At 46.2% G+C, this 26,406-nt stretch overlaps 2 protein-coding genes across 13 annotated transcripts in view; both read right to left on the bottom strand.

The window, feature by feature from the left end:
* Positions 1-2,671: 2,671 nt before the first annotated feature.
* The window catches only part of LOC139583394 (LIM zinc-binding domain-containing Nebulette-like), an 89,568-nt gene continuing 65,833 nt past the window's right edge, over positions 2,672-26,406 (bottom strand). Inside the window, exons 5-8 of one of the 2 annotated variants that reach the window (XM_071414431.1) lie at positions 6,695-6,872; positions 6,038-6,130; positions 5,067-5,188; positions 2,672-4,824 (exon numbers count right to left, since the gene is read on the bottom strand). In XM_071414431.1, the coding sequence (XP_071270532.1) occupies positions 4,648-4,824; positions 5,067-5,188; positions 6,038-6,130; positions 6,695-6,872 (570 nt within the window). In that variant the 3' untranslated portion in view covers positions 2,672-4,647. The remainder of the gene's footprint in view (positions 4,825-5,066; positions 5,189-6,037; positions 6,131-6,694; positions 6,873-26,406) is intronic. The other variant, XM_071414430.1, reaches the window with a different exon arrangement.
* LOC139583395 (nebulette-like) overlaps positions 7,115-26,406 on the bottom strand; it is a 49,143-nt gene continuing 29,851 nt past the window's right edge. For 4 of the 11 annotated variants that reach the window (XR_011676543.1, XR_011676546.1, XR_011676547.1 and 1 more), the window contains 9 exons: positions 23,942-24,046; positions 19,058-19,153; positions 13,122-13,231; positions 12,848-12,958; positions 9,313-9,514; positions 8,669-9,156; positions 8,304-8,396; positions 7,536-7,669; positions 7,115-7,397 (listed from right to left, as the gene is read on the bottom strand). Coding sequence is in view for 2 of the 11 variants with exons in the window: in XM_071414434.1 (XP_071270535.1) it covers positions 7,556-7,669; positions 8,304-8,396; positions 8,669-8,772; position 8,848 (312 nt within the window). In the remaining 9 variants the exon portion in view is untranslated. The remainder of the gene's footprint in view (positions 7,398-7,535; positions 7,670-8,303; positions 8,397-8,668; positions 9,157-9,312; positions 9,515-12,847; positions 12,959-13,121; positions 13,232-19,057; positions 19,154-23,941; positions 24,047-26,406) is intronic. The other 7 variants (XM_071414434.1, XR_011676549.1, XM_071414433.1 and 4 more) reach the window with 7 other exon arrangements.

Below are 26,406 nucleotides of genomic sequence, written 5' to 3'. Positions count from 1 at the left end.
GATGAATGAATAGGCCTACAGACCTCAACAAAGTCCTCTTCAATGAATTCAGCCTCCTCAAGTTCTTCTGCTTCTTCCTCCATACTGTCTTTAGTGCATGGAGATCCTTTCTGATCATCCTTAATCACATATTCCACTTCATCGTCTATCTCTCCTCCTTTCAATGTTTTATGCAATTTCTCCAGGCTGGCACCAAAGTTCCAGATGGCTTGGTTCCTGCTTGCATCAGTCTTACCCGGACTGTAGACTTCGGTCTCCAGTTGTCTTAGAAGAAGGCACACTTGAGCCACACCTGGCCCCTCTGAACTCAATGGAAGCTGCATCTCAAAGCACGGATCCCCTCCGCTCCCTTTGAGATGTAGGTAAAGACTGTAGTCTGCTATAGAGTTGCTGTAGAGCTTCACCTTCTCACCCACCCCCTTCTCATGCAGAGAGCCTTTCTCCTCCACCGATTTTGGAGGCTGCATAGCACATTCCTCACTTCCCTCACCTCCCTTATTTCCATGGCCCAGCAATGACCTCCTCTCCCCTTCCTCCACGAACGGTAGCATCCTCCCAGGCTTCCTACTCCGCTTGTTCTGGCAATCCACCAGACACCTATCCTTCTCCCGGCAGGCCTTTCTCAGCCTGTCAGTGGTGAGAGCCAGGACACAGTTGGACTCTCTCAGGTCGTGGATCTCCTGGTCCTTGTGGCGGCGGCTCTCCCTGGCCAGCCTGAGGCCTCTCTCGCTGACCTCGGCCCTCTCTAGCAAGTCCGACTCCATGTTCCTCAGCTGGGCGTTCTCCAACTCCAGCCGACTCAGCGCCCGTTCGTACTCGGCCAGACAGTGGCTCACCTGGCGCAGGTGGGCGATTTCATCCGACACGTACAGAAGCTCACTCCACAGGAAATGCTGCACGCTGTGTTTGGATTGGTCATTGCCAGGGACAGGGTCATGAACAGGGGCATGGCAAACCAAATCTGTCACAGTCGTTTGCATCTGTGGACAGTTTATTGGGTTGAAAGATATAAAGACCTACTTATCTAGGCTACTGAGGAATGATCACTTTCTAGCTCATGAAGTAAATCAGGTGATTAGACTGATGAGAAAACAAAAGGACTGAGAACATATAGAAAACGAAAAGGAACGTTTGCTATTGAACAAGTCAAGCTAGTTCCTCCCTGTTTCAGGTTTTCTTCTGTTTGACGCCTATACCACTAACCCTAGCTTCCGGTCCACATCCCGGTTCAACCCTAACCCTAACTTCATGCCCACATCCCGGTTCAACTCTAACCCTACCTCCATCTACAACTCTAACCCTAGCTCCATCCACAACTCTAACCCTAGCTTCATGTCCACATACTGGTTCAACTCTAACCCTAGCTCCAACCACAACCCTGACCCTAGCTTCAGGTCCACATCCTGGTTCAACTCTAACCCTAGCTCCAACCACAACCCTGACCCTAGCTTCAGGTCCACATCCCGGTTCAACCCTAACCCTAGCCTCAACCACAACCCTAGCTACATAGCTTCTACCCCAGACCATCAGGCTGCTGAATAGTCACTAGGCAGCTACCTGCTCTTCCTGTCCTCCTCCTGCCCCGACTTCCTACCCCCCCACAATTACATGTGCGTCCCTGTACATGTGACTAATAAACTATCTATCTATCTATGACCACATCCCAGTTCAACCCTAAACCTAGCCTCAACCACAACCAAATCAAAATCAAACCAAACCAAATCAAATCACCACAACCCTAACCCTAGCCCCATGTCCACATACTGGTACAATCAATATGGTTCCTAAATAACATATAAACTTACGGGTGAGGATGAAGCCATCTCAGGTTGTGTTTGAGTAGTAACAGCGTGATTCCCATTTATTGGAATGTTCCGTCCCCAGTGGACACATTGTGAGTCTGTGATTGGTTCATTTGGAGGTGCCGATGATAGGTGCTGGCCTAGGTAGTCCACAGGATCGGTTTGGTCTAGGTCCATTCCGTTATACTGTTCAATTACAAGTGTATCAGGGTCTTTTACGTGTTAGTCCAATTACACACTGAGTCCCTCACTCACTGTCCTTTTAGACCTGATGAGAGTCCACCCAGAATTACCTGATACATAAGACATGATTCGTTCTGGATATTTTCATGTAAAATTTGTATGGATTTTTTAAAACCAAAATTGATTGAAACATTAGGTCAATATTGAAATTATTGCTGAGATGATCAAATGGGGCAGGTGAGTTGTGCTATATTTATGGAAAATAAACATGCACTATTTAATAATCTAAACAAGTAATGAATTCAGGTTGTGAATTTTTTGGATAATAAATCCTTACAACTTGGCCTATCATTGACATGATATCATCATAACTGTCATCTCTATTTTCTACAGTAGTAATGCATTTCCTACCTGTTGCTCCCATGTACATAAACGTATGGCCTAGAAATTATGATGCAATGTTGCTGGATGTCATTGTGATGCGTCAATTATGATGCATCATCAGTGCCTGCTGTGATCTTTGCACTTAGCTGTCAATATACTAGATATATAATAAGTCATGCTACAACCAACATTTATACACAATAACCTTAAACAAATGGTGGTATTGTTAAATGTAATACACTGACCATGTATAATCTTCTGTAGCTTGTCAAAGGTGTTTAAATGAACCAATTACAAAATCATTGTCGACAAAGCGTTTTAATTTTTCTCGTGACACACTGCAATTAATGACCCCCAAAAAATTTAACAAATGGTTAACTGAGGAAAAAGTGACACCTCAATAAAACTCGGTGTTGGCGTACAAACTGAGTAAACATTTTTTAAAGAGACATTTAAAAAAAAACGGAACTACTAGAAGCAAAAACCTTTGGACAAAAAAGGCTTTATAAATTGTATCAGCAACACACCAAGCTTGATGTTTCTTGCTGTTCCGTTATTGTCTCTTAAAGGCCAATAAATATTAGAATTTCACAACATTTTCATTTGTTACCACTTTCAGTAATAAAATGTAATGTACAGAACCACAGTAAAGAGAGAATCCCCAGCTACCATGTACCAAAGAAATGAAGTCCTTGAATGGTCACAATAGTGTGCATGGATTTTGCATGCCTTAAGATATTATAAACCATTTATAACATGCACAAATACATGTATACTCTTAGAAGAAAATGTGCTATCTAGAACCAATAAGGGTTCTTTGGCTGTCCCCATAGGAGAACCCTTTGAAGAACCATTTTTGGTTCCAGGTAGAACCCTTTCCACAGAGGGTTCTACACAGAACCCAAAAGAGTTCTGCCTGAAACCAAAAAGGGTTCTACCTGGAACCAAAAAGGGTTCTCCTATTGGGAAAGCCGAAGAACCCTTTTGGAGACCTTTTTTCCAAGAGTGTACTGTCATTAGTGTTTTTTTTATAGGCGCTTATGAATCAAAAGTGTTCACAATAGTTTAGAAATCTTAAGATTTACAATCCAACTTCATATACCATTCTGACTTGACACTGTTTACATGGCAATTTATGACAACCATGTTGCTAGTTAGCGCTAAGAGGACATAATCTAATTAAAGCCTGTGTGAGGCTAAACTGCTATTTGACACTCCACTGAACTCAAAGCAAGAAGTGAGATGGTATGACTCGATTATAGTTTGTATCAACTATATTTACTTGTGGAGCTGGTTTAAACCTTTATGTCATCAGACCGAAACAGAATGAAGCAGCGTGTTAATGATATAACATAAGCTAAACAGCTGACTGTCTGGCAATCGCTCAGGATTGTCCTGAAAAGTTCATTTCTCCTTCACTCCCTCTCCCCTAATTTGTACATGAAACAAGGTTAGTATTGATGTCCAAATGCAAAATATAATAATTGAAATACAAAGGAGTACAAGAAGAAAGCGGGTCCCTCCCTATTCCGGTGCTGGAGGACTGGGTTGGGCGCTATTCAAGCAAACCCACTAACTGCTTTTCCAGGATAAGTCGAAAACATTATTGTTCTTGTGCTGCAAGAATGCACGTTTGGAATCATGAAGTCAACACAACGAATCATGATGTTTTCGACTCCCAGAAAGTGGTAAATGTATTCCATTGAATAGGTCATTTTTTGTCTGCTTTATGTTGTCTATTTGAGGGTTACAATTCTCTGATTGAATTATATATATTTTTTTTCATTAACTGTTCACGTGGGACAAGCCACCAATGCTTTAAATTAAACCAAAAGTAAAACGTATTATTACATGATACATTTTTCCATGACCATTTTCAGCGGGTAATGTACAGTAGCTATGATAGTTTGGGTCTGTAGTCTAGACAGAGCAAACTGAACAACATCACCCAGTTCCTTTATCTCTGCTCATGTACAGTAGCCCTCCAGGACCAGGCTTCAAACAGAAACTTGGGGAGAGGACTCCACCAAACCATGGTAAGGCTAGCCCCTTGGGTGCATTTCAATAATCTAGAATGGCCTCCTTTCCTCATCTCCTCTCCTTCAACTGTACTGAAATTAAATTAAAAGAACTGGTGGAAGTCAATTTCCCAGTAGGCATCCAGTCCACCTTATCCCTTCCGCCTATCCAATCTTTTGTTTTCACATCAGTGCTGATGGAGGAGAGGAGACAAGGGGAGAGGAAAGGAAATCACTTAAAAACTATTGAGATGCGGCCCTTAGTTGAAGCACTCCACGTAGTTGGCAGGGAGCATGCCTGATTTGCCGGTCCTCTGAACGGTGCCGTACATCCAGCCCTCATCGATGGGCTGAGCGTTGACGATGACATCCCCGTCGCGGAAGGACACCTCGTCGTGGTCCTGCGCTGCGTAGTCGTAGAGCGCCCGGTAAACTCTCTGAATGGGAGGTATGGCAACAATGTTAATCGTGTGTTTGTGTCTACAACGTTAGTTGTACAACATAAATATCAGGGCACACAAGTCATTGATTGTGTGAATTCCCGAAAACAATTGTAAACAAATATGAGTGACATTTTGGATAGTTTCCTAATTAAAATTGGCCATGGCATACAAATACGATCCTGTATGAATTAACAAAGCCTACTGTAGAAGAATAGACTGCTTGCGTTGGAACTCACCATGGTGACAGATGGGGGGGACTGCTGAGACCTCACAGACGACATGCTGGTCTGGTGCATGTAGCCGTACCCCGGCTGTTGCGGCTGGGCACTCTGATGGTACGCCCCAGGTAGCACAGGAGCTGGTAGTCAAAGACAGACAGGAAGATACAAAGACATTCATGACAAACGTTTGAGACCTTTCATTTAGTGCTCAAACTGTTTTTGAGCAGAAATACCATCTCCTCACTGTGCATATTAGGTGATAGATAGAACATCAGAATGGAACCATGCCATCCCCAGTTGACCTGGACATGAATCAAAAGGTCACTGACTTAGGTATTTATGTGGGTAGAGAAGAGAACAGAGAGAGTTAGGGTTTAAACAGTTAAACACCACAACCATCTCCAAAACCCTTGGAGTCTTTCAAATATTGGGTTAGGGACTTCTGTATACAACATATTAGTGGGCTGTTGGTCAGGTGGTAGAGAGACGGGGGAGAGGTCAGGTGGTAGAGAGACGGGGAGAGAGTAAGGTACTGATAGTGATGGATGAATGAATGAATTAATACATTATGTCTTCTTCCGCCGTGTGTTTTTATTTTTCTGACAGAGCTTACTACCTCCATCCTGGGACTGCAGTGAGGAGCTGCTGCTGCAAACAGGCAGGCTTTTGTCCCACAGGTCAGAGGCAGAGACCAGCGAGCTAACTGACTGGGCCTGCGAGAGCACCGACTGCTGAGATTGCTGCCGGGCGCTGCCACAAGAGGGCGAAAGAGACAGTAGGAAAAATAAGTCAGGAAAAATAAAAGTCAGGAAAATGAGAGAGGCAATGGAAAGAACAAAGAGAACATGAGGATGAAATTCAACTGAACGTAGAAGAGATGAGTGGCGCACTCAGGTAGAGAAATAAAGGTCTAGTAGGAGGGTGACATACAGTTGTCTAGATAAGGTGTGAGGGGAGATGAAAACATCCCGTAAAGTTTGTAGCACCAGACAGTCTCTGAAAACTTTTAAACTCAACGTTATCCTGCACAAGGTCAAAGTCAAAGATGGAGCCTGGGTCCGTCCACTGATCCTCAAGGTCTTTGACAGGGGAAATGTCATTTAGAGAGAAAAGACAGCAGGGAAAACAGGAATACAAAGGAAAGGAAAACAGAAATACACAGCTGAAGTCATGTAGATTACATACGGAAAACACATACAGTTTCGGGCCAGGTGAGTAGAGTCCAACTTGGAACTTCTGCCTGCAGTGATAAACCTGTCACAATGGATATTTTCTGTTTCCACAAATGTAACTACATTTCCATTTTATATCAAATACAATCTTTGGTAAATAGTTATTGTAAAGTGTCCATTTGAATTAACTGGGCATCAGCATAAAAATACCATTCCATTAATTCTGCTCCAGCCATTACCACGAGCTCGTCCTCCCCAATTAAGGTACCACCAACCTCCTGTGGCTTGTATCCTGACTGACACTAAACAACCCATAATTGATAGACACTAGACAGCAATTTCATTGTAACTTTGTTTGAAGGACATCACAAATTCTTCAAAGATGAGATGAATGATTATCACATTTCCTGTACTTTAAGGTCAAATCCTTTTTGAGGATGGGTGGTGCCCGCCATTTTGTGTGCCACTCACCTACGATGATGCCTCCAGGTCTCCTGTCCATCTCTACCACCTGTGGGTGTACTCCCTTGTAGGCTGCTTCGCTCATCATCAGGTTGTTCCGGTGGTGCATTCTCTCCATGTTTTGGTCCTCCATCACTGGGGTGCAGCCTCGGCCCCTCGTCCGCTCAAAGTCCTCGTGGTACTTTGCCTGCCCAAGCAAATATGGGTGGTACACTTTCAGCATCGCGATAACAACTCAGAGTTGTGTGTGGCAGCTTAATGAGAGGAACATTATTGATGTACATTTACACATTTGTGAAATCGTGTTACACCAGGTAAATCGGCTGTCAAGCACACACACACGGATTCTCACACACACAACCTTTGTGCATGTTGGTCAGAGAGCAAAGGGTGTATTTTGGTCAGCATGCAAAAAAATTAATCACAAGAAACCATGTAAAAATCACTTTATTAGTAACACACACACAGACACGCTCACAGACACGCTCACAGACACAATACAGTACATTCATTATGGCTCCCTCAAAACAGCATGGCTGTTTCCTTGTTAACTCTTTAGCTGTGTGGGTTAAAAGTGCAGCAGTCCCACATGCGGTGCGCTTCAGTCGTGTTAGATGTCGTTCTGGGACTCCCTGACACTACTCAGTCCGGGCGTGTCCAACTCGCCGCAGGACTGCCCCTTCATCTCCTTCATCCCGCGCTGGTACTTCACCTGCAACGCACAAAAGTAGGTCGGGTTGCATCTCAATATTCTAAAATAGCTTAAAAGTAATTGGTGGTCATACTGACTAGCACACTCCCACCTAGGCCATTTCCACTACATAGTGTACTACTTTTGGTCAGAGCTCACATATACTGTAGGTTGCCATTTCAGATGCAGCCTATGTGACTTGCTGAGCTGATGTTCTCCTGGTTCTGACGGACTCGCTCCAACTCTGGGGTGACTCCCACACTGGTGGCCTGCAGCTGCTTTTTATACTTCACCTGTGGACACACGATATTCACACAACATTCACAACTCAGAGTTTATCCATCTCTGCAACCAGAAAACCAGTTTGCAACCAGAAATTGACATCATTATGACGTCCCATTCGAAATGTAGCTTGCTGGGTATCATTAGTGATTGGCATCTGGGTGGAAACAGTGTCCCTGTTCAGTCACCATGGCGCCAGAGATCCTGCCTGGGCTGCCAGGCTGGGCCCCCGTGTCCCTTCAGTCTGCTCCACTCCCTCAATGGGGGATTGTTCAGGAGGGTCCACTAATGGCTGTAATGACTTAGACTGGACCAGGGCCAGTGTGAAAGGCTGTCTGTGTCAGGCAGGACAGGACAGTTTCAGACCAAATTAGTGTACAAAAATCATTGTGGGCTTGTATCTTTGAGGAGTTTACATGGAATGGAGTGAATTAAAATGTTGAATTGTATAAGTAACAACCCAGGATTTGACTGAATGGTTGTTCAGTGTGTCTGCGGTTTGTGATTTTTAGTTAGCACCATTGAAGCTGTAGAAAATCCAAACAAACCCAGATGAAAAGGGACAGGCAGACACAACAAAGAGGCCTGTTTTCAAAACAAGCTCTTCCTGTGAGGTCAAAGGTCAGACAAGGTTTAACCTCTCACCAAGCTGATGTTCTCCTGGTTTCTGCGGACCCTCTCCATGTCAACAGTTTCCATGACTACTGTCCCGCTCCCGACCCCGTCTCTGTATTTCACCTGGACATGGAACAGAGCCGTCAACACAATCTTACAGTGGCCCTGTTTACATGCTCATTGTACAAATGACACCATCACTCATCCTCATCATCTTGTTGATAGTTGAAGACCTTGTTACGATAAGAAAGTGAAGTACATTAATAGATTTAGGTTCGGCCTTTTCTGCTAGAGGCTGAACAATACCCTCACAGCAACATACTGGAGTTCATCCAGCCCAACGACTACATGTACGGTAGGTACATGGTTGTGTAGAACAAAGGATCACATCTTACGTCACTGATTTTCTTTGTTCTCCCTTTGCGAAGATGATTTCCGGAGTGTCGGTGACAGAAGACATCAGGCTTTTCAGCAGCTTTGAGTCCCAAGTGTACTGACACTGGAGGTTTGGAGCAAAAGGGTAACTATGTTGACAGATAATACTGCATAAAAGTGTGTGTACTGTGTCCCTCACTGAGCTGATGTTTCTCTGGTTGTTCTTCACTCTCTCAATCTCAGGGGTGTCAAACCCATATGAACCCTTCGGCTTCTCATCCTTGTACTTCTTCTGCATAAAGTTGAGGGAGATTGACACACCATCCAAGCACATATCCCATTCTGTGGTGTAAAATAAAGTGCTATGCGTGGTGGGATGCTGTACTGAGAGTTATCCCTACCTGACTGTAGACATCTTTCAGGTAGGCGGCGTGCAGTAGTTCTGATGTGTCTCAGACACTGTTCAATATGAGTTCTCCCTCAGCAGGGCTGTCTGCTTGCAGGAGGCCTGGAACAGTTAAACACAGACTAACACGTACACTGACAGACTCAGGTCAGCTTGGCAACAACAGGACATCAAAAGGATCATGACAGAAATACTTGTTTTTGTTCCCTGTTGCAAAACGTTTTGCTACTGTGTGCCAAAGCTGAAGAACATACTCACATCCTGGTACTTTCCGCAGGTGTTGGAGTTGTAGGCAAACTCATGGAAAACAGAAAGGAAAACTCTGCACACTGTTGCTCATGCTCCCAGGTGATATTTATTTACAACAACGTTTCGACCCCTAGGTTTTCATCAGGCATCCATATCCCAGGTGGGGGTGGAAGGTCCTATATATAGGGGCAGTACTCAGTGACATCACTTCCTGAAACAGGAGGTAAAAAATATATAACATAGGTTCACAATATTAACATTCAATGTATCAAAATATATGATCATACACAAGGAATGTGATCAATATTTACAGTAATATACAGTTGAAGTCGGGGAAGTTTACATACACCTTAGCCAAATACATTTAAACTCAGTTTCACAATTCCAGACATTTAATCCTAGTAAAAATTCCCTGTCTTAGGTCAGTTAGGATCACCACTTTATTTTAAAAATGTGAAATGTCAGAATAATAGTAGAGAGAATGATTTATTTCAGCTTTTATTTCTGTCATCACATTCCCAGTGGGTCAGAAGTTTACATACACTCAATTAGTATTTGGTAGCATTGCCTTTAAATTGTTTAACTTGGGTCAAACGTTTCGGGTAGCCTTCCACAATAAGTTGGGTGAATTTTGGCCCATTCCTCCTGACAGAGCTGGTGTAACTGAGTCAGCTGTGTAGGCCTCCTTGCTCGCACACGCTTTTTCAGTTCCTCCCACAAATTTTCTATAGGATTGAGGTCAGGGCTTTGTGATGGCCACACCAATACCTTGACTTTGTTGTCCTTAAGCCATTTTGCCACAACTTTGGAAGTATGCTTGGGGTCATTGTCCATTTGGAAGAGCCATTTGCAACCAAGCTTTAACTTCCTGACTGATGTCTTGAGATGTTGCTTCAATATATCCACACAATTTTCTTTCCTCGTGATGCCATCTATTTTGTGAAGTGCACCAGTCCCTCCTGCAGCAAAGCACCCCCACAACATGATGCTGCCACACCCGTGCATCACGGTTGGGATGGCGTTCTTCGGCTTGCAAGCCTCCCCCTTTTTCCTTCAAACATAACAATGGTCATTATGGCCAAACAGTTCTATTTTTGTTTCATCAAACCAGAGGACATTTCTCCAAAAAGTACGATCTTTGTCCCCATGTGCAGCTACAAACCATAGTCTGGCTTTTTTATGGCGGTTTGGAGCAGTGGCTTCTTCCTTGCTGAGCGGCCTTTCAGGTTATGTCGATATAGGACTCTTTTTACTGTGGATATACAGTGTGGAGAACAAGTATTTGACACACTGCCGATTTTGCAGGTTTTCCTACTTACAAAGCATGTAGAGGTCTGTAATTTTTATCATAGGTACACTTCAACTGTGAGAGACGGAATCTAAAATAAAAATCCAGAAAATCACATTGTATGATTTTTAAGTAATTCATTTGCATTTTATTGCATGCTTTGTAAGTAGGAATACCTGCAAAATCGGCAGTGTATCAAATACTTGTTCTCCCCACTGTAGATACTTTTGTACCCGTTTCCTCCAGCATCTTCACAAGGTCCTTTGCTGTTGTTCTGGGATTGATTTGCACTTTTCGCACCAAAGTACGTTCATCTCTAGGAGACAGAACGCGTCTCCTTCCTGAGCGGTATGACGGCTGCGTGGTCCCATGGTGTTTATACTTGCGTACTATTGTTTGTGCAGATGAACGTGGTACCTTCAGGCGTTTGGAAATTGCTCCCAAGGATGAACCAGACTTGTGGAGGTCTACAATTTTTTTTCTGAGGTCTTGGCTGATTTCTTTTGATTTTCCCATGATGTCAAGCGGAGGCACTGAGTTTGAAGGTAGGCATTGAAATACATCCACATGTACACATCCAATTGACACAAATGATGTAAATTAGCCTATCAGAAGCTTCTAAAGCCATGACATCATTTCCCAAGCTGTTTAAAAGCACAGTCAACTTAGTGTAAGTAAACTTCTGACCCACTGGAATTGTGATACAGTGAATAATAAGTGAAATAATCTGTCTGTAAACAATTGTTGGAAAAATTACTTGTGTCATGCACAAAGTAGATGTCGTAACCGACTTGCCAAAACTATAGTTTGTTGACAAGAAATTTGTGGAGTGGTTGAAAAACGAGTTTAAATGACTCCAACCTAAGTGTATGTAAACGTCCGACTTCAACTGTATATACATACACATGCCATATTTAATTAGGATAAAAAAAACAATAATTTGGACATTTTGAAACTATAAAAATGGTTTCAAGTCAAACTCCTTGTTAAGGCCAAGAGGAGACAGTGTGTTCAGCCTGTGGACCCAAAAAGATTCCCTTTGAAGAAGTTTCCTCTCAATGTCCCCTCCCCTCCCCTGTGTGACATCTTGACCATTTCTATTTCAATGTATCTCAGAGAACTAATAGAATGTGTAGCTTGTACAAAATGAACAAAAACTGCATGTTACTGTGTGCCCTAATGAACTTGACCAAGGTCTCAAATGAAGGCATCGACAGAACATAGACAGGCACGTTATAGTCTCTAAAATGAATGTTTAATGAGGCGGTTTCATGAGAGAGAGATGCAGACAAGCGAAGCTTGGGCCCATCTATAAGTGATGAGGGAGGGCCATACGTAGTCTGTGAGTGTTGCTGTTGTGTAATGGAGCCCTGAGGCTGAACGGGTCCTGACAGCCCATCTGCTGCCTGTTATTTTGCCTGATTATAATGACTCTGGGCTGATTAGTATTAGTGTAAAACAGAGTGGGTGTTCTCAGATGATTTTGTTTTTCTCACAAAACAGATGTGATTCTTTAGCGGTGTGTCACATTTAAAGTACTGAGAACTTAAAATGTGACAAATGTGTCTGGTTCCATTTCAGCCTCTACCCCTTTGGTGTCTCCTGTCTACATTTACTAAAGGTTTTGAATAGTAAGCAATATGATGATGGCTCTACCTAGCCTCTAGTAAGACTAAGTGGAGCTTCCACTATAGTGCTTTTACCTGTGCAGTCCTCTGTGCAGAACCAAGTTATTGGGGCAAGGGAGAGAAAGGGAGCTGGGCCTACCTGGTATCGGTTGAAACCTGCCTGGCTGGTTAACTAGTGGTATGGGTTGGGCCCTACCTAGCTGGTTAACTAGCGGTATGGATTGGGGCCTACCTGGCTGGTTAACTAGCGGTATGGGTTTGTTCCTACCTGGCTGGTTAACTAGCGGTATGGGTTGGGCCCTACCTAGCTGGTTAACTAGCGGTATGGATTGGGGCCTACCTGGCTGGTTAACTAGCGGTATGGGTTTGTTCCTACCTGGCTGGTTAACTAGCGGTATGGATTGGGGCCTACCTGGCTGGTTAACTAGCGCTATGGGTTTGTTCCTACCTGGCTGGTTAACTAGCGGTATGGGTTGGTCCCTACCTGGCTGGTTAACTAGCGGTATGGGTTTGGTCCTACCTGGCTGGTTAACTAGCGGTATGGGTTGGGTTCTACCTGGCTGGTTAACTAGTGGTATGGGTTGGGCCCTACCTGGCTGGTTAACTAGTGGTATGGGTTGGGCCCTACCTGGCTGGTTAACTCAGTGGCCTTCTTGGCCCTCTGCCTCTCCAGCACGTCACCACTGATCTCCATGCCTTTACCCATGATGTCATTCTCCAGGTCCTTGCGGTACTCTTTCTAGAGGGACAGATTCAACAATGCTTAATTCTCACATAATGCAATGATGGAGCGATATTGTGCATCACAAATGTGTGTGCGCGTGTGTGTGTGTGTGTGTGTGTTTAAATTTCAAGGGATCAAAAAGCTGCTGTTGTTGAGAAAGACTATAGAAGGAGACTACCTCATTGAGGATGTGGCGTATTTAGCCCGTATGAGGCCTGGTGTGTCCTCCAATCACAGACCTGAGAGCCCCCTCCCCTTCACCTCCAGTCCATCCCTCCTGTACTCCATCTGTAGGCAGCAAACATAGAAATATCATTACTAGAATGGACATTCCCAATCAAGTCTATGTTTTTCTTTTCTAAATGAATGGATGTGTAGATGGTGCAAATCAGATGGCAATATGGACTCAGACCATAGACTTAAGACCACATTTGATGTATTGTCTCCCGGGTGGCGCAGTGGTCTAGGGCACTGCATCGCAGTGCTAGCTGCGCCACCAGAGTCTCTGGGTTCGCGCCCAGGCTGGGCTGGGTTCGCGCCCAGGCTCTGTCGCAGCCGGCCGCAACCGGGAGATCCGTGGCGCGACGCACAATTGGCATAGCGTCGTCGGGGGTAGGGAGGGTTTGGCCGGTAGGGAGGGTTTGGCCGGTAGGGATATCCTTGTCTCAGTATGTAAAAAAAAAAATGTTATAAAATGTATGCACTCTACTGTAAGTCGCTCTGGATAAGAGCGTCTGCTCTTGGCCGGTAGGGATATCCTTGTCTCAGTATGTAAAAATGTAATAAAAAATGTGTATGCACTCTACTGTAAGTCGCTCTGGATAAGAGCATCTGCTAAATGACTAAAATGTAATGTAAATGTATAGAAACATCTGAAAAACGTAGATTCCTTTAAAACCTCATGAAGGGCTATGTTGGCACTATGTGTGCCCCTAGGGCTACGTTAGCACAGATCTCACGTTGCTGGCGTGGCGGGCAGTCAGTTGGGGTCAATGTCAGGTCAGGTCAATGGGTCAGGTCAATGTCCACTAAGGCCTTGCCCCGGATGTGGTCATCATACTCCTTCCTGTACTCTCTCTGAGGTCAGAGGGAAGGAGGAGGCCCCGCCATCACTCTTCTGTCATTACCATTACCAACCACAGACAAACAGACATACAAGCACAGATACGCAGATATGCACACACTCTGTAACGGCTGTCGCTCTCCTCATCCTCGGATGAGGTGAGGAGAGAAGGATCCTCAGACCAAAACGCAGGCTTTGGGAAATAAGCCATCTTTATTTAACAACGATGATGGCAACACGAAACGAAACAAAACACTTTCAAACTACAAAACAAGAAAACGACGTTGAACGAAACCTGAACATAAACTTACATAACTAAACATAAACTTACGTACAGGAAACGGACGACATCGAAACGAAACGAAACAAACAAACGCTACAGTCCCATGTGGTACGAACATACATACAGACATAGGAGACAATCACCCACAAACAAACAGTGAGAATGCCCTACCTAAATATGACTCTTAATTAGAGGAACGCAAACACCTGCCTCTAATTAAGAGCCATACCAGGCAACCCAAAAACCAACACAGAAACAGAAAACATAGAATGCCCACCCAACCTCACGTCCTGACCAACTAACACACAAAAACTAACAGAAAATAGGTCAGGAACGTGACAGTACCCCCCCCACAAGGTGCGAACTCCGGACGCACCAGCACAAAGTCTAGGGGAGGGTCTGGGTGGGCATCTAACCACGGTGGTGGCTCAGGCTCCGGGCGCGGTTCCCACCCCACCATAATCCATCCTAGCTTCCTCCCTCCAAGAATGTCCACCCTCTTTTGACCCCCACAAAATCCCCTTAACAACATATCTAATAAGGACAACACCGGGACAGAGAGATAAATCAAGACAGAGGGATAGATAAGAATATAGAAGTAGATAAAGATAGAGAGGGAGATCAGGATAGAGGGGCAACTCCGGACTGAAAGGCAGCTCCGGACAGAGAGACAGCTCTGGACTGATGGGCAGTTCTGGGTATCTAGCCTTTTCAGGCTGAAAGGCAGCTCATGGCTGACTGACGACTCTCGACGCTCATGGCTGGCTGACGGCTCTCGACGCTCATGGCAGGCTGACGGCTCTCGACGCTCATGGCAGGCTGACGGCTCTCGACGCTCATGGCAGGCTGACGGCTCTCGACGCTCATGGCAGGCTGACGGCTCTCGACGCTCATGGCAGGCTGACGGCTCTCGACGCTCATGGCAGGCTGACGGCTCTCGACGCTCATGGCAGGCTGACGGCTCTCGACGCTCATGGCTCTCTGACGGCTCTCGACGCTCATGGCTCTCTGACGGCTCTGGCTGCTCATGGCTCTCTGACGGCTCTGGCTGCTCATGGCTCTCTGACGGCTCTGGCTGCTCATGGCTCTCTGACGGCTCTGGCTGCTCATGGCGCTCTGACGGCTCTGGCTGCTCATGGCGCTCTGACGGCTCTGGCTGCTCATGGCGCTCTGACGGCTCTGGCTGCTCATGGCTCGCTGGCGGCTCTGGCAGATCCTGTCTGGTTGGCGGCTCTGGCAGATCCTGTCTGGTTGGCGGCTCTGGCAGATCCTGTCTGGTTGGCGGCTCTGGCAGATCCTGTCTGGTTGGCGGCTCTGGCAGATCCTGTCTGTTTGGGCGGCTCTGGCAGATCCTGTCTGGTTGGCGGCTCTGGCGGCTCCTGTCTGGCTGATGGCTCTAGCGGCTCCTGTCTGGCTGACGGCTCTGTAGGCTCATGGCAGACGGGCGGCTTTGCAGGCTCATGGCAGACGGATGGCTCAGACGGCGCTGGGGAGACGGATGGCTCAGATGGCGCTGGGGAGACGGATGGCTCAGATGGCGCTGGGGAGACGGATGGCTCAGATGGCGCTGGGGAGACGGATGGCTCAGATGGCGCTGGGGAGACGGATGGCTCTGGCCGGATACGGTACACTGTAGACCTGGTGCGTGGTGCCGGAACTGGAGGCACCGTGCTAATGACAAGCACCTTCCTACTAGTGCGGGGAGCAGGGACAGGGCACACTGTATTCTCAAAGCCTACTCTATCCCTGATGCGTGGTACCGGCACTGGTGACACCGGGCTGAGGACAAGCACATCAGGATTAGTAGGGGGAGAAGATACAGTGGGTTCAGGGCTCTGGAGACGCACAGGTAGCTTAGTGCGTGGGCCCGGAACTGGAGGCACCGGGCTAGATACACGCACTACAGGGAGAGTGCGTGGAGGAGGAACAGGGCTCAGGATGCGCACTGGTAGCCTAGTGCGTAGTGTAGACACTGTAGGTACTAGGCTGGGGCGGGGAGGTGGTGCCGGAAATACCGGACCGTGGAGGCGTACTGGCACTCTTGAGCATTGAGCTTGCCCAACCTTACCTGGTTGAATACTCCCGGTTGCCCGACCAGTGCGGGGAGGTGGAATAACCCGCACCGGGCTATGTAGGCGAACCGGGGAAACCATGCGTAAGGCAGGTGCCATGTATGCCGGCCCGAGGAGACGCACTGGAGACCAGACGCGTTGAGCCGGCCTCATGACACCTGGCTCAATACTCAATCTAGCCCTACCAGTGCGGGGAGGTGGAATAACCCGCACTGGGCTATGCACTCGTACAGGAGACACCGTGCGCTCTACTGCGTAACACGGCGCCTGCCCGTACTCCCGCTCTCCACGGTAAGCCTGGGAAGTGGGCGCAGGTCTCCTACCTGCCCTTGGCCCACTATCTCCTAGCCCCCCCCCAAGAATTTTTTGGGAATTACTTACGGGCTTTTTCGGCTTCCGTGCCAGACGCGTTCCCTCATAGCTCCGGTTCCTCTCCCAGGTAGCCTCTGCTCTCCTCAATGCCTCCACCTGTTCCCATGGGAGGCGATCCCTCCCAGCCAGGATCTCCTCCCAAGTGTAGCAACCCTTTCCATCCAAAACATCGTCCCATGTCCATTGCTCCTTTCTCTCCTGTCCCTTACTCCGTTTCGTTTTCCCTTGCCGCTTGGTCTTAGCGTGTTGGTGGGTGATTCTGTAACGGCTGTCGCTCTCCTCATCCTCGGATGAGGTGAGGAGAGAAGGATCCTCAGACCAAAACGCAGGCTTTGGGAAATAAGCCATCTTTATTTAACAACGATGATGGCAACACGAAACGAAACAAAACACTTTCAAACTACAAAACAAGAAAACGACGTTGAACGAAACCTGAACATAAACTTACATAACTAAACATAAACTTACGTACAGGAAACGGACGACATCGAAACGAAACGAAACAAACAAACGCTACAGTCCCATGTGGTACGAACATACATACAGACATAGGAGACAATCACCCACAAACAAACAGTGAGAATGCCCTACCTAAATATGACTCTTAATTAGAGGAACGCAAACACCTGCCTCTAATTAAGAGCCATACCAGGCAACCCAAAAACCAACACAGAAACAGAAAACATAGAATGCCCACCCAACCTCACGTCCTGACCAACTAACACACAAAAACTAACAGAAAATAGGTCAGGAACGTGACAGTAACTTACGTACAGGTAACAGACGACATCGAAACGAAACGAAACAAACAAACGCTACAGTCCCATGTGGTACGAACATACATACAGACATAGGAGACAATCACCCACAAACAAACAGTGAGAATGCCCTACCTAAATATGACTCTTAATTAGAGGAACGCAAACACCTGCCTCTAATTAAGAGCCATACCAGGCAACCCAAAAACCAACACAGAAACAGAAAACATAGAATGCCCACCCAACCTCACGTCCTGACCAACTAACACACAAAAACTAACAGAAAATAGGTCAGGAACGTGACACACGCACGCACACACATACGCAGGCACACACATACGCAGGCACACACATACGCAGGCAGATTTCAGCATGTTGCATCTTTACTGTAAAGATAACCCTGACCTCTAACCATGACCCCTGCCTACCTAACATGGGGGTTGAAGTTGCCATGGCACTGTGAAGTAGCATAGGCACAGATCTCTGTAAATATTGGACATATTGTTACATTTTAGTGTTTTTTATTTTCTTTGTATTTTATGAGCCTCCTTGGACACTAACACACTGTGTCCACAAACTCCATCTCGGACTTGCCTTTGTTCCTCTCATACTCCTTGTATTTCACCATTTAACCACAACCCAGACAGAAACATTGACAATAGACAACATGTGAGTTATAATATACTGTATAATATATGTACCTTACAGTACAGTGAGTGCATACATTTTTTTTACGTCTACACTGTGCATTCGGAAAGTATTCAAACGTATTCAGATGAAAGGAGCAAAGTACAACACGATCCTTGATGAAAACCTGCTACAGAGCGCTCAGGACCTCAGACTGGGGCGAAGGTTCACCTTCCAACAGAACAACGACCCTAAGCACACAGCCAAGACAATGCAGGAGTGGCCTTGAGTGGCCCAGCCAGAGCCTGGAATCCGATCTAACATCAAGAAAGACATGAAAATAGCTGTGCAGCGATGCTCCCCATCCAACCTGACAGAGCTTGAGATGATCTGCAGAGAAGAATGGAAGAAACTCCCAAAATACAGGTGTGCCAAACCTGTAGCGTCATACCCAAGACGACTCAAGGCTGTAATCGCTGCCAAAGGTGCTTCAAGAATGTACGGAGTCTGAATACTTATGCAAATGTAGATATTTCTGAATTTTTGGGGGGAATACATTTGCAAACATTTTTAAAAATCTGATTTTGCTCTGTCACTATGGGGAATTGTGTGTAGATTTTTTTTCCATCAATGTAATCAATTTTAGAATAAGGCTGTAACGTAACAAAATGTGGAAAAAGTCAAGGGGTCTGAATACTTTCCGAATGTACTGTATGTGATCTCTGCAGGGAGGTGAACCCACAACCTTGCTGCTACAGCCACGCTTATACCAACAGAGACATATAGGATCATTATCTTTAAAAAAACATCCAGTGTTTTTTAGCGGGTACTGGAAATCAAAGAAAGCACGGCTCCCATGTGGTTTATTGAGATGTTTTGACCGTAAACTCCATGGGGGCATAGATCACAGTGTCTGGAGTATTCCTTTACAATACTGACCTAGCTGTGCAGTACCGCATTCTCTTGCTGTTCTGTTGTGTCCAGTGCTATATAGTAGTGTCCGTTACACCGCTCGTACTTCTTCTTGTACTTTACCTGAATAGACAGAGAGCACAGGTGTCACACTGTGATCTGTTTCACCTGTCTTTGTGATTGTCTCCACCGTCCTGTACCTTTGCCCCACCTCCGGATTACCGACCTCTGCCTGACCCGACCCTGAGCCTGCCTGCCCATTCATCGCCATTTACCCGTTGTTGTTGTCTTAGCTGTTTACCTGTTGTTGTCTTACCCATTGTTGTCTTAGCTCTCCCAATCAACACCTGTGATTGCTTTATGCCTCTCTCTAATGTCAATATGCCTTGTATACTGTTGATTAGGGTAGCTCTCATTGTTTTATTTTACTGCGGAGCCTCTAGTCCCGCTCAACATGCCTCAGATAGCTCCTTTGTCCAATCCCCCACACATGCGGAGACCTCACCTAGCTTAACTGGCGCCTCCAGAGATGCAACCTCTCTCATCGTCACTCAATATCTAGGTTTACCTCCACTGTACTCACACCCTACCATACCCTTGTCTGTACATTATGTCCTGTACATTATGTCCTGAATCTATCCTACCACTATCCTACCACGCGAAATCTGCTCCTTTTATTCTCTGTTCCCAACGCACTAGACGACCAGTTCTTATAGCCTTTAGCCGTACCCTCATTCTACTCCTCCTCTGTTCCCCTGGTAATGTAGAGGTTAACCCAGGCCCTGTGTGTCCCCAGGCGCTCTCATTTGTTGACTTCTGTAACCGTAAAAGCCTTGGGATCATGCATGTTAACATCAGAAGCCTCCTCCCTAACTTTGCTTTATTCACTGCTTTAACACACTCCGCCAACCCTGATGTCCTAGCTGTGTCTGAAGGCCACCAAAACCTCTGACATTTCCATCCCCAACTACAACATTTTCCGTCAAGATAGAATTTCTAAAGGGTGCGGAGTTGCAATCTATCGTAGAGATAGCCTGCAGAGTTCTGTCATGCTATCCAGGTCTATGCCCAAACATGTGCCCATCTCTCCAGAAATAAGTCTCTCACTGTTGCCGCTTGTTATAGACCCCCCTCAGCTCCCAGCTGTGCACTGGACACCATATGTGAATTGATTGCCCCCCATCTATCGTCAGAGTTCGTACTGTTAGGTGACCTAAACTGGGATATGCTTAACACCCCAGCCGTCCTACAATCTAAGATAGATGCCGTTAATCTCACACAAATTATCAAGGAACCTACCAGGTACAACCCCAAATCCGTAAACATGAGCACCCTCATAGATATCATCCTGACCAACTTTCCCTCTAAATACACCTCTGCTGTTTTCAACCAGGATCTCAGAGATCACTGCCTCATTGCCTGCGTCCGTTATGGGTCCACGGTCAAACAACCACCCCTCATCACTGTAAAACGCTCCCTAAAACACTTCCTGGAGCAGGCCTTTCTAATCGACCTGGCCCGGGTATTCTGGAAGGATATTGACCTCATTCCGTCAGTAGAGGATGCCTGGTTGTTCTTTAAAAGTGCTTTCCTCACCATCTTAAATAAGCATGCCCTTTTCCAAAAATGTAGAACTAAGAACAGATATAGCACTTGGATCACTCCAGACTTGACTGCCCTTGACCAGCACAAAAACATCCTGTGGTGTACTGCAGTAGCAACGAATAGTCCCCGAGATATGCAACTTTTCAGGGAAGTCAGGAACCAATATACACAGTCAGTTAGGATAGCAAAGGCTAGCTTTTTCAAACAGAAATTTGCATCCTGCAGCACTAATTCCAAAAAGTTTTGAGACACTGTAAAGTCCATGGAGAATAAGAGCACCTCCTCCAAGCTGCCCACTGCACTGAGGCTAGGAAACACTGTCACCACCGAGAAATCTACGAGAATCGAGAATTTCAATAAGCATTTCTCTACGGCTGGCCATGATTCCCATCTAGCTACCCCAACCCCGCCAACAGCACTGCACCCCCCGCAGCAACTGGCCAAAGCACTTCTCCTTTAACCAAATCCAGACAGCTGATGTTCTGAAAGGATCAGGATCCCTACAAATCAACTGGGCTAGACAATCTGGACCCTCACTTCCTAAAATTATCCGCCGCCATTGTTGCAACCCCTATTACTAGTCTGTTCAACCTCTCTTTCGTATCGTCTAAGATTCCTAAAGATTGGAAAGCGGCCGCGGTCATCCCCCTCTTCAAAGGGGGAGACACTCTAGACCCAAACTGTTACAGACCTATATCCATCCTGCACTGCCTTTCTAAAGTCTTCAAAAGCCAAGTTAACAAACAGATCACCAACCATTTCGAATCCCACCGTACCTTCTCTGCTATTCAATCCGTTTTCCGAGCTAGTCATGGGTGCACCTCAGCCACGCTCAAGGTCCTAAACGATATCATAACCGCCATCGATAAAAGACAGTACTGTGCAACCATCTTCCTCGACCTGGCCAAGGATTTAGACTCTGTCAATCACCGTATTCTTATCGGCAGACTCAACAGCCTTGGTTTCTTTAATGACTGCCTCGCCTGGTTCACCAACTACTTCTCAGATAGAGTTCAGTGTGTCAAATCGGAGGGCCTGTTGTCCGTACCTCTGGCAGTCTCTATGGGGGTGCCACAGGGTTCAATACTTGGGCCGACTCTTTTCTCTGTATGATGTCACTCTTGCTATGGGTGATTATTTGATCCACCTCTACGCAGATGACACCATTCTGTATACATCTGGCCCTTCGTTGGACACTGTGTTAAACAAACCTACAAACGAGCTTCAATGTCATACAACACTCCTTCCGTGGCCTCCAACTGCTCTTAAATGCTAGTAAAACTAAATGCATGCTCTTCAACCGATCGCTGCCCGCACCCGCCCGCCCGAATAGAATCACTACTCTGGACGGTTCTGACTTAGAATATGTGGACAACTATAAATACCTAGGTGTCTGGCTAGACTGTAAACTCTCCTTCCAGACTCATATTAAGCATCTCCAATCCAAAATTAAATCTAGAATCGGCTTCCTATTTCGCAAAACAAAGCCTTCTTCACTCATGCTGCCAAACATACCCTCGTAAAACTGACTATCCTACCGATCCTTGACTTCGGCAATGTCATTTACAAAATAGCTTCCAATACTCTACTCAGCAAACTGGATGCAGTCTATCACAGTGCCATCCGTTTTGTCACCAAAGCCCCATATACTACCCACCACTGCGACCTGTATGCTCTCATTGGCTGGTCCTCGCTACATAATAGTCGCCAAACCCACTGGCTCCAGGTCATCTATAAGTCTTTGCTAGGTAAAGCTCCGTCTTATCTCAGCTCACTGGTCACCATAGCAACACCCACCCGTAGCACGCGCTCCAGCAGGTATATTTCACTGGTCATCCCCAAAGCTAACACCTCCTTTGGTCGCCTTTCCTTCCAGTTCTCTGCTGCCATTGACTGGAACGAATTGCAAAAATCACTGAAGTTGGAGACTTCTATCTCCCTCATTAACTTTAAGCATCAGCTGTCAGAGCAGCTTACCGATCGCTGCAGCTGTACACAGCCCATCTGTAAATATCAGTATTTCTACTTGCACATCCTCATCTGCACATCTATCACTACAGTGTTAATTGGTAAATTGTAATTAATTCACCACTATGGCCTATTTATTGCCTTACCTCCTTACTTCATTTGCACACACTGTACACAGATTTCTCTATTGTGTTATTGACTGTATGTTTGTCTATCCCATGTGTAATTCTGTGTTGTTGTTTTTGTCGCACTGCTTTGCTTTATCTTGGCCGGGTCGCAGTTATAAATGAGAACTTGTTCTCAACTGGCCTACCTGGTTAAAGGTGAAATAAATAACATTAAAAAAGTGGTGAGGGTGGTGCGGTAGAGAGGGTGGTGCGGTCTGCCCAACGCATCGCCGGGTGCAAACTACCTGTCTTCAAGGACACCTACAGCATCCGATGTCACAGGAAGGCCAAAAGGATCATCAAGGACAACAACCAGCTGAGCCACTGCCTGTTCACCCCGCTATCATCCAGAAGGCGAAGTCAGTACAGGTGCATCAAAGCTGGGACCGAGAGACTGAAAAACAGCTTCTATCTCAAGGCCATCAGACTGTTAAATAGCCATCAGTAGCACCTAAGAGGCTGCTGCCCTATATACACAGACTTTAAATCACTGGCCACTTTAATAATGTTTACATATTTTGCATGTGTCACGACTTCTACTGAAGTCGAAGCCTCTCCTTGTTCGGGCGGTGCTCGGCGGTCGACGTCACCGGTCTTCTAGCCATCATTGATCCATTTTCCATTGGTTGTGTCTCGTCTTCCTACACACCTGGTTTCAATCCCACTCATTACCTGTTGTGTATTTAACCCTCTGTTTCCCCTCATGTCTTTGTCAGAGATTGTTTGATGTTCAGTTTCGTGTTGGTTGTATTGGTGCGCGACGGGTCCTGGTACCCACTTTGTTTTATTGTTATTATAGTTTTGGAGTTATGTTTTGTTTATTGTTATTAAAGAACTCCATTACCTTAAGTTTGATTCTCCTGCGCCTGACTTCCCTGCCACCTATACACACGACTCTGACAGCATTACTCATCTCATATGTATATACTGTATCCTATACTATTCTACTGTATCTTATGCCGCTCCGACATTGCTCGTCCAAATATTTATATTATTCTTAATTCCATTCCTTTACTTTGGATTTGTGTGTATTGTTGTGAAATTAGATATTACTGCACTGTTGGAGCTAGAAACACAAGCATTTCGCAACAACCACAATAACATCATTTAAATACGTGTATGTGACCAATACAATTTGATTGATTTGAAACAGAGAAGAGGTAAACATTACGTTGCTCTGCAGCTTGGTAGCGTGTAGCATGTACTCCAGGTGCAGAAGGATGGGCAGGTCCATGGATCCCTCAATCACCTGGTTCTGATTGGTCTTAGACTTCACCTACAGACAACAAATAAACCCAGAAAGAAACCTCTGATAAATGAGTGATGTCCTTCACATGCGGTGGGTGAAAGAAAAAGAGGAGGAAGCAAGGTGAGCATTCTATGAGACAAAAAATATGGCATTTACCTCACTCATCCCACAGTGGTACAACACGTTTGGGGTCGACTCCCGTTTCAATTCATGTCAATTAAAAATGGTCCATTGTTGTTACTGTGGATATCTTCAACTCAATAAGTTCAATGTCAATCCACCTCCTGAATTGACTGAACAAAAATTTGGAATTGACCCCAACACTGGTGAATACACTGGCGATTTGTTCTCAAGTCCTAAGACGTCTGACGTGCTTCTCATCCAAAAGGACCCCGCTTCCACTCTTTCTAGTTTACACCAAACCCTCAATTTGCCTTTAAAAGGTTCCCATGGTAACTGCTAACACAGCAGCCTGAATTTTAGCTAAGTGCACGTTGAGAGAAATAAAACAGAGGAAGCTCAATGGAACAAACCCCAGAGACAGGAGAGGAGCTGAGGGGGTGTAGCATTTACAGGTTGTTTTGTAGGGACATTCTAGGAGGGTGCACTGTAATACCCCACTACTGAGCCAAGCAGAGCTGAGCTGTACTGCGTTGGCTATGGCCACTTTCAGCGGCCAAAACGTTGTTGAACGCTGCAGATAGAAAGGCCACAAATAGAATGATGTGATTCCTTATTCTACATGATTGTTCTACATAGCATACTTCTATCTCAACACATCCTGCCACCTGCTGAACCCATCCACCATAATGGGGAACTGTGTTAGAAAGGACAATGTGGGGAACAAATCGGAGCCAGCACATTACAGTTTGGATCGGTGCGATAGTGTGAAAAGGGTATAAGTGCACGTGACTGGGGTGGGGAGGGACAGGGCACGTTGGGGTATGTGTGGGGAGGGACACGTTGGAGACCCACCTGGCTGGAGAGGGGAGGGGGTCAGCCTGTGTGTGTTAGAAGGACACATTCGCTAGTGGTTGTACTGGGGATTCTGACCCTTAAACTCCCTCTCAAATGTCTCCTTGTACTGCAGCTGATATGTGTTATGAGTGTGCGTGTGTGAGAGAGAGAGAGAGCAAGAGTGTGTAAGAGAGACATAGATAGAGATATGTGAGTACGCACAGGGTCAGCAGAAATGATTAGATAGACACCCACATAAGGTAATCAAAGTCAAGGCCATTCCTTCTTCCCCTGCCTCACCTTTCCCCTCAGCAACCCTCACCCCCCCCCCCCCCCCCACCCGCCACACCTCCCTCTTCAGCTCTCTCTCCAGCAGTCATGACACAGCAGTTCTGTTGTGCTGAACCAGGGTACTCAGCAGGTCTGTTGTGCTGAACCAGGGTACTCAGCAGGTCTGTGGTGCTGAACCAGGGGACTCAGCAGGTCTGCGGTGCTGAACCAGGGGACTCGGCAGGTCTGTGGTGCTGAACTAGGAGATTCAGCAGGTCTGTGGTGCTGAACCAGGGGACTCGGCAAGTCTGTGGTGCTGAACCAGGGGACTCAGCAGGTCTGTGGTGCTGAACCAGGGGACTCAGCAGGTTGGTGGTGCTGAACCAGGGGACTCAGCAGGTCGGTGGTGCTGAACCAGGGGACTCAGCAGGTCGGTGGTGCTGAACCAGGGGACTCAGCAGGTCTGTGATTCTTCCCTTGTCTCCTTTCCTCATCCTCAAACTGTAAGCCGCGGCCCGCTAACGTTAGCTGTCTAGAGCACACCGGACTGTTAGCTTAAGAGGCCCATCGGACAAATTCTTCGGCCACTATACCTATTTTGCCAATTGGCCTGGTTTACCACACAGAGCCCTGCTGATCCGTCTGTCGACATATTCAGCATGAGGGGGCCACAACAGACTTTCTTCCGTCGCGACGTCCTTCTAAGGCCCTTCTGCTATCTGCTAGCCCCGGCCCTCTAGCTGCCTAAAGCCACTCACTGGACTCCCATGATTACTCAGCTACGCATGCCTCTCCCTAACGTCAATATGCATTGTCCATTGCTGTTTTGGTTAGTATTTATTGCCTTATTTCACTGTAGAGCCTCTAGCCCTGCTCAATACGCCTTAGTGAACACTTTAATTCCACCTCCAACACATTCGGTGACATCACCTGGTTTAAATGATATTTCTAGAGACAATATTTATTTCATCGTCGCTCTATGCACAGGTTTACCCCCACTGTATTCACATCCTACCATACCTTTGTCTGTACATTATGCCTTAAATCTATTCTACCGCGCCCAGAAATCTGTTCCTTTTACTCTCTGTTCTGAACATACTATGCGACCAGTTCTTTTAGCCTTTAGCCGTACCCTTATCCTACTCCTCCTCTGTTCTTCT

This window comes from Salvelinus alpinus, chromosome 8, assembly GCF_045679555.1.
Source record: "Salvelinus alpinus chromosome 8, SLU_Salpinus.1, whole genome shotgun sequence".
Lineage (NCBI taxonomy): Eukaryota > Metazoa > Chordata > Actinopteri > Salmoniformes > Salmonidae > Salvelinus > Salvelinus alpinus.
The sequence above is the reverse complement of the archived record's forward strand: the minus strand, read 5'-3'. Positions and strand labels throughout refer to the sequence as shown.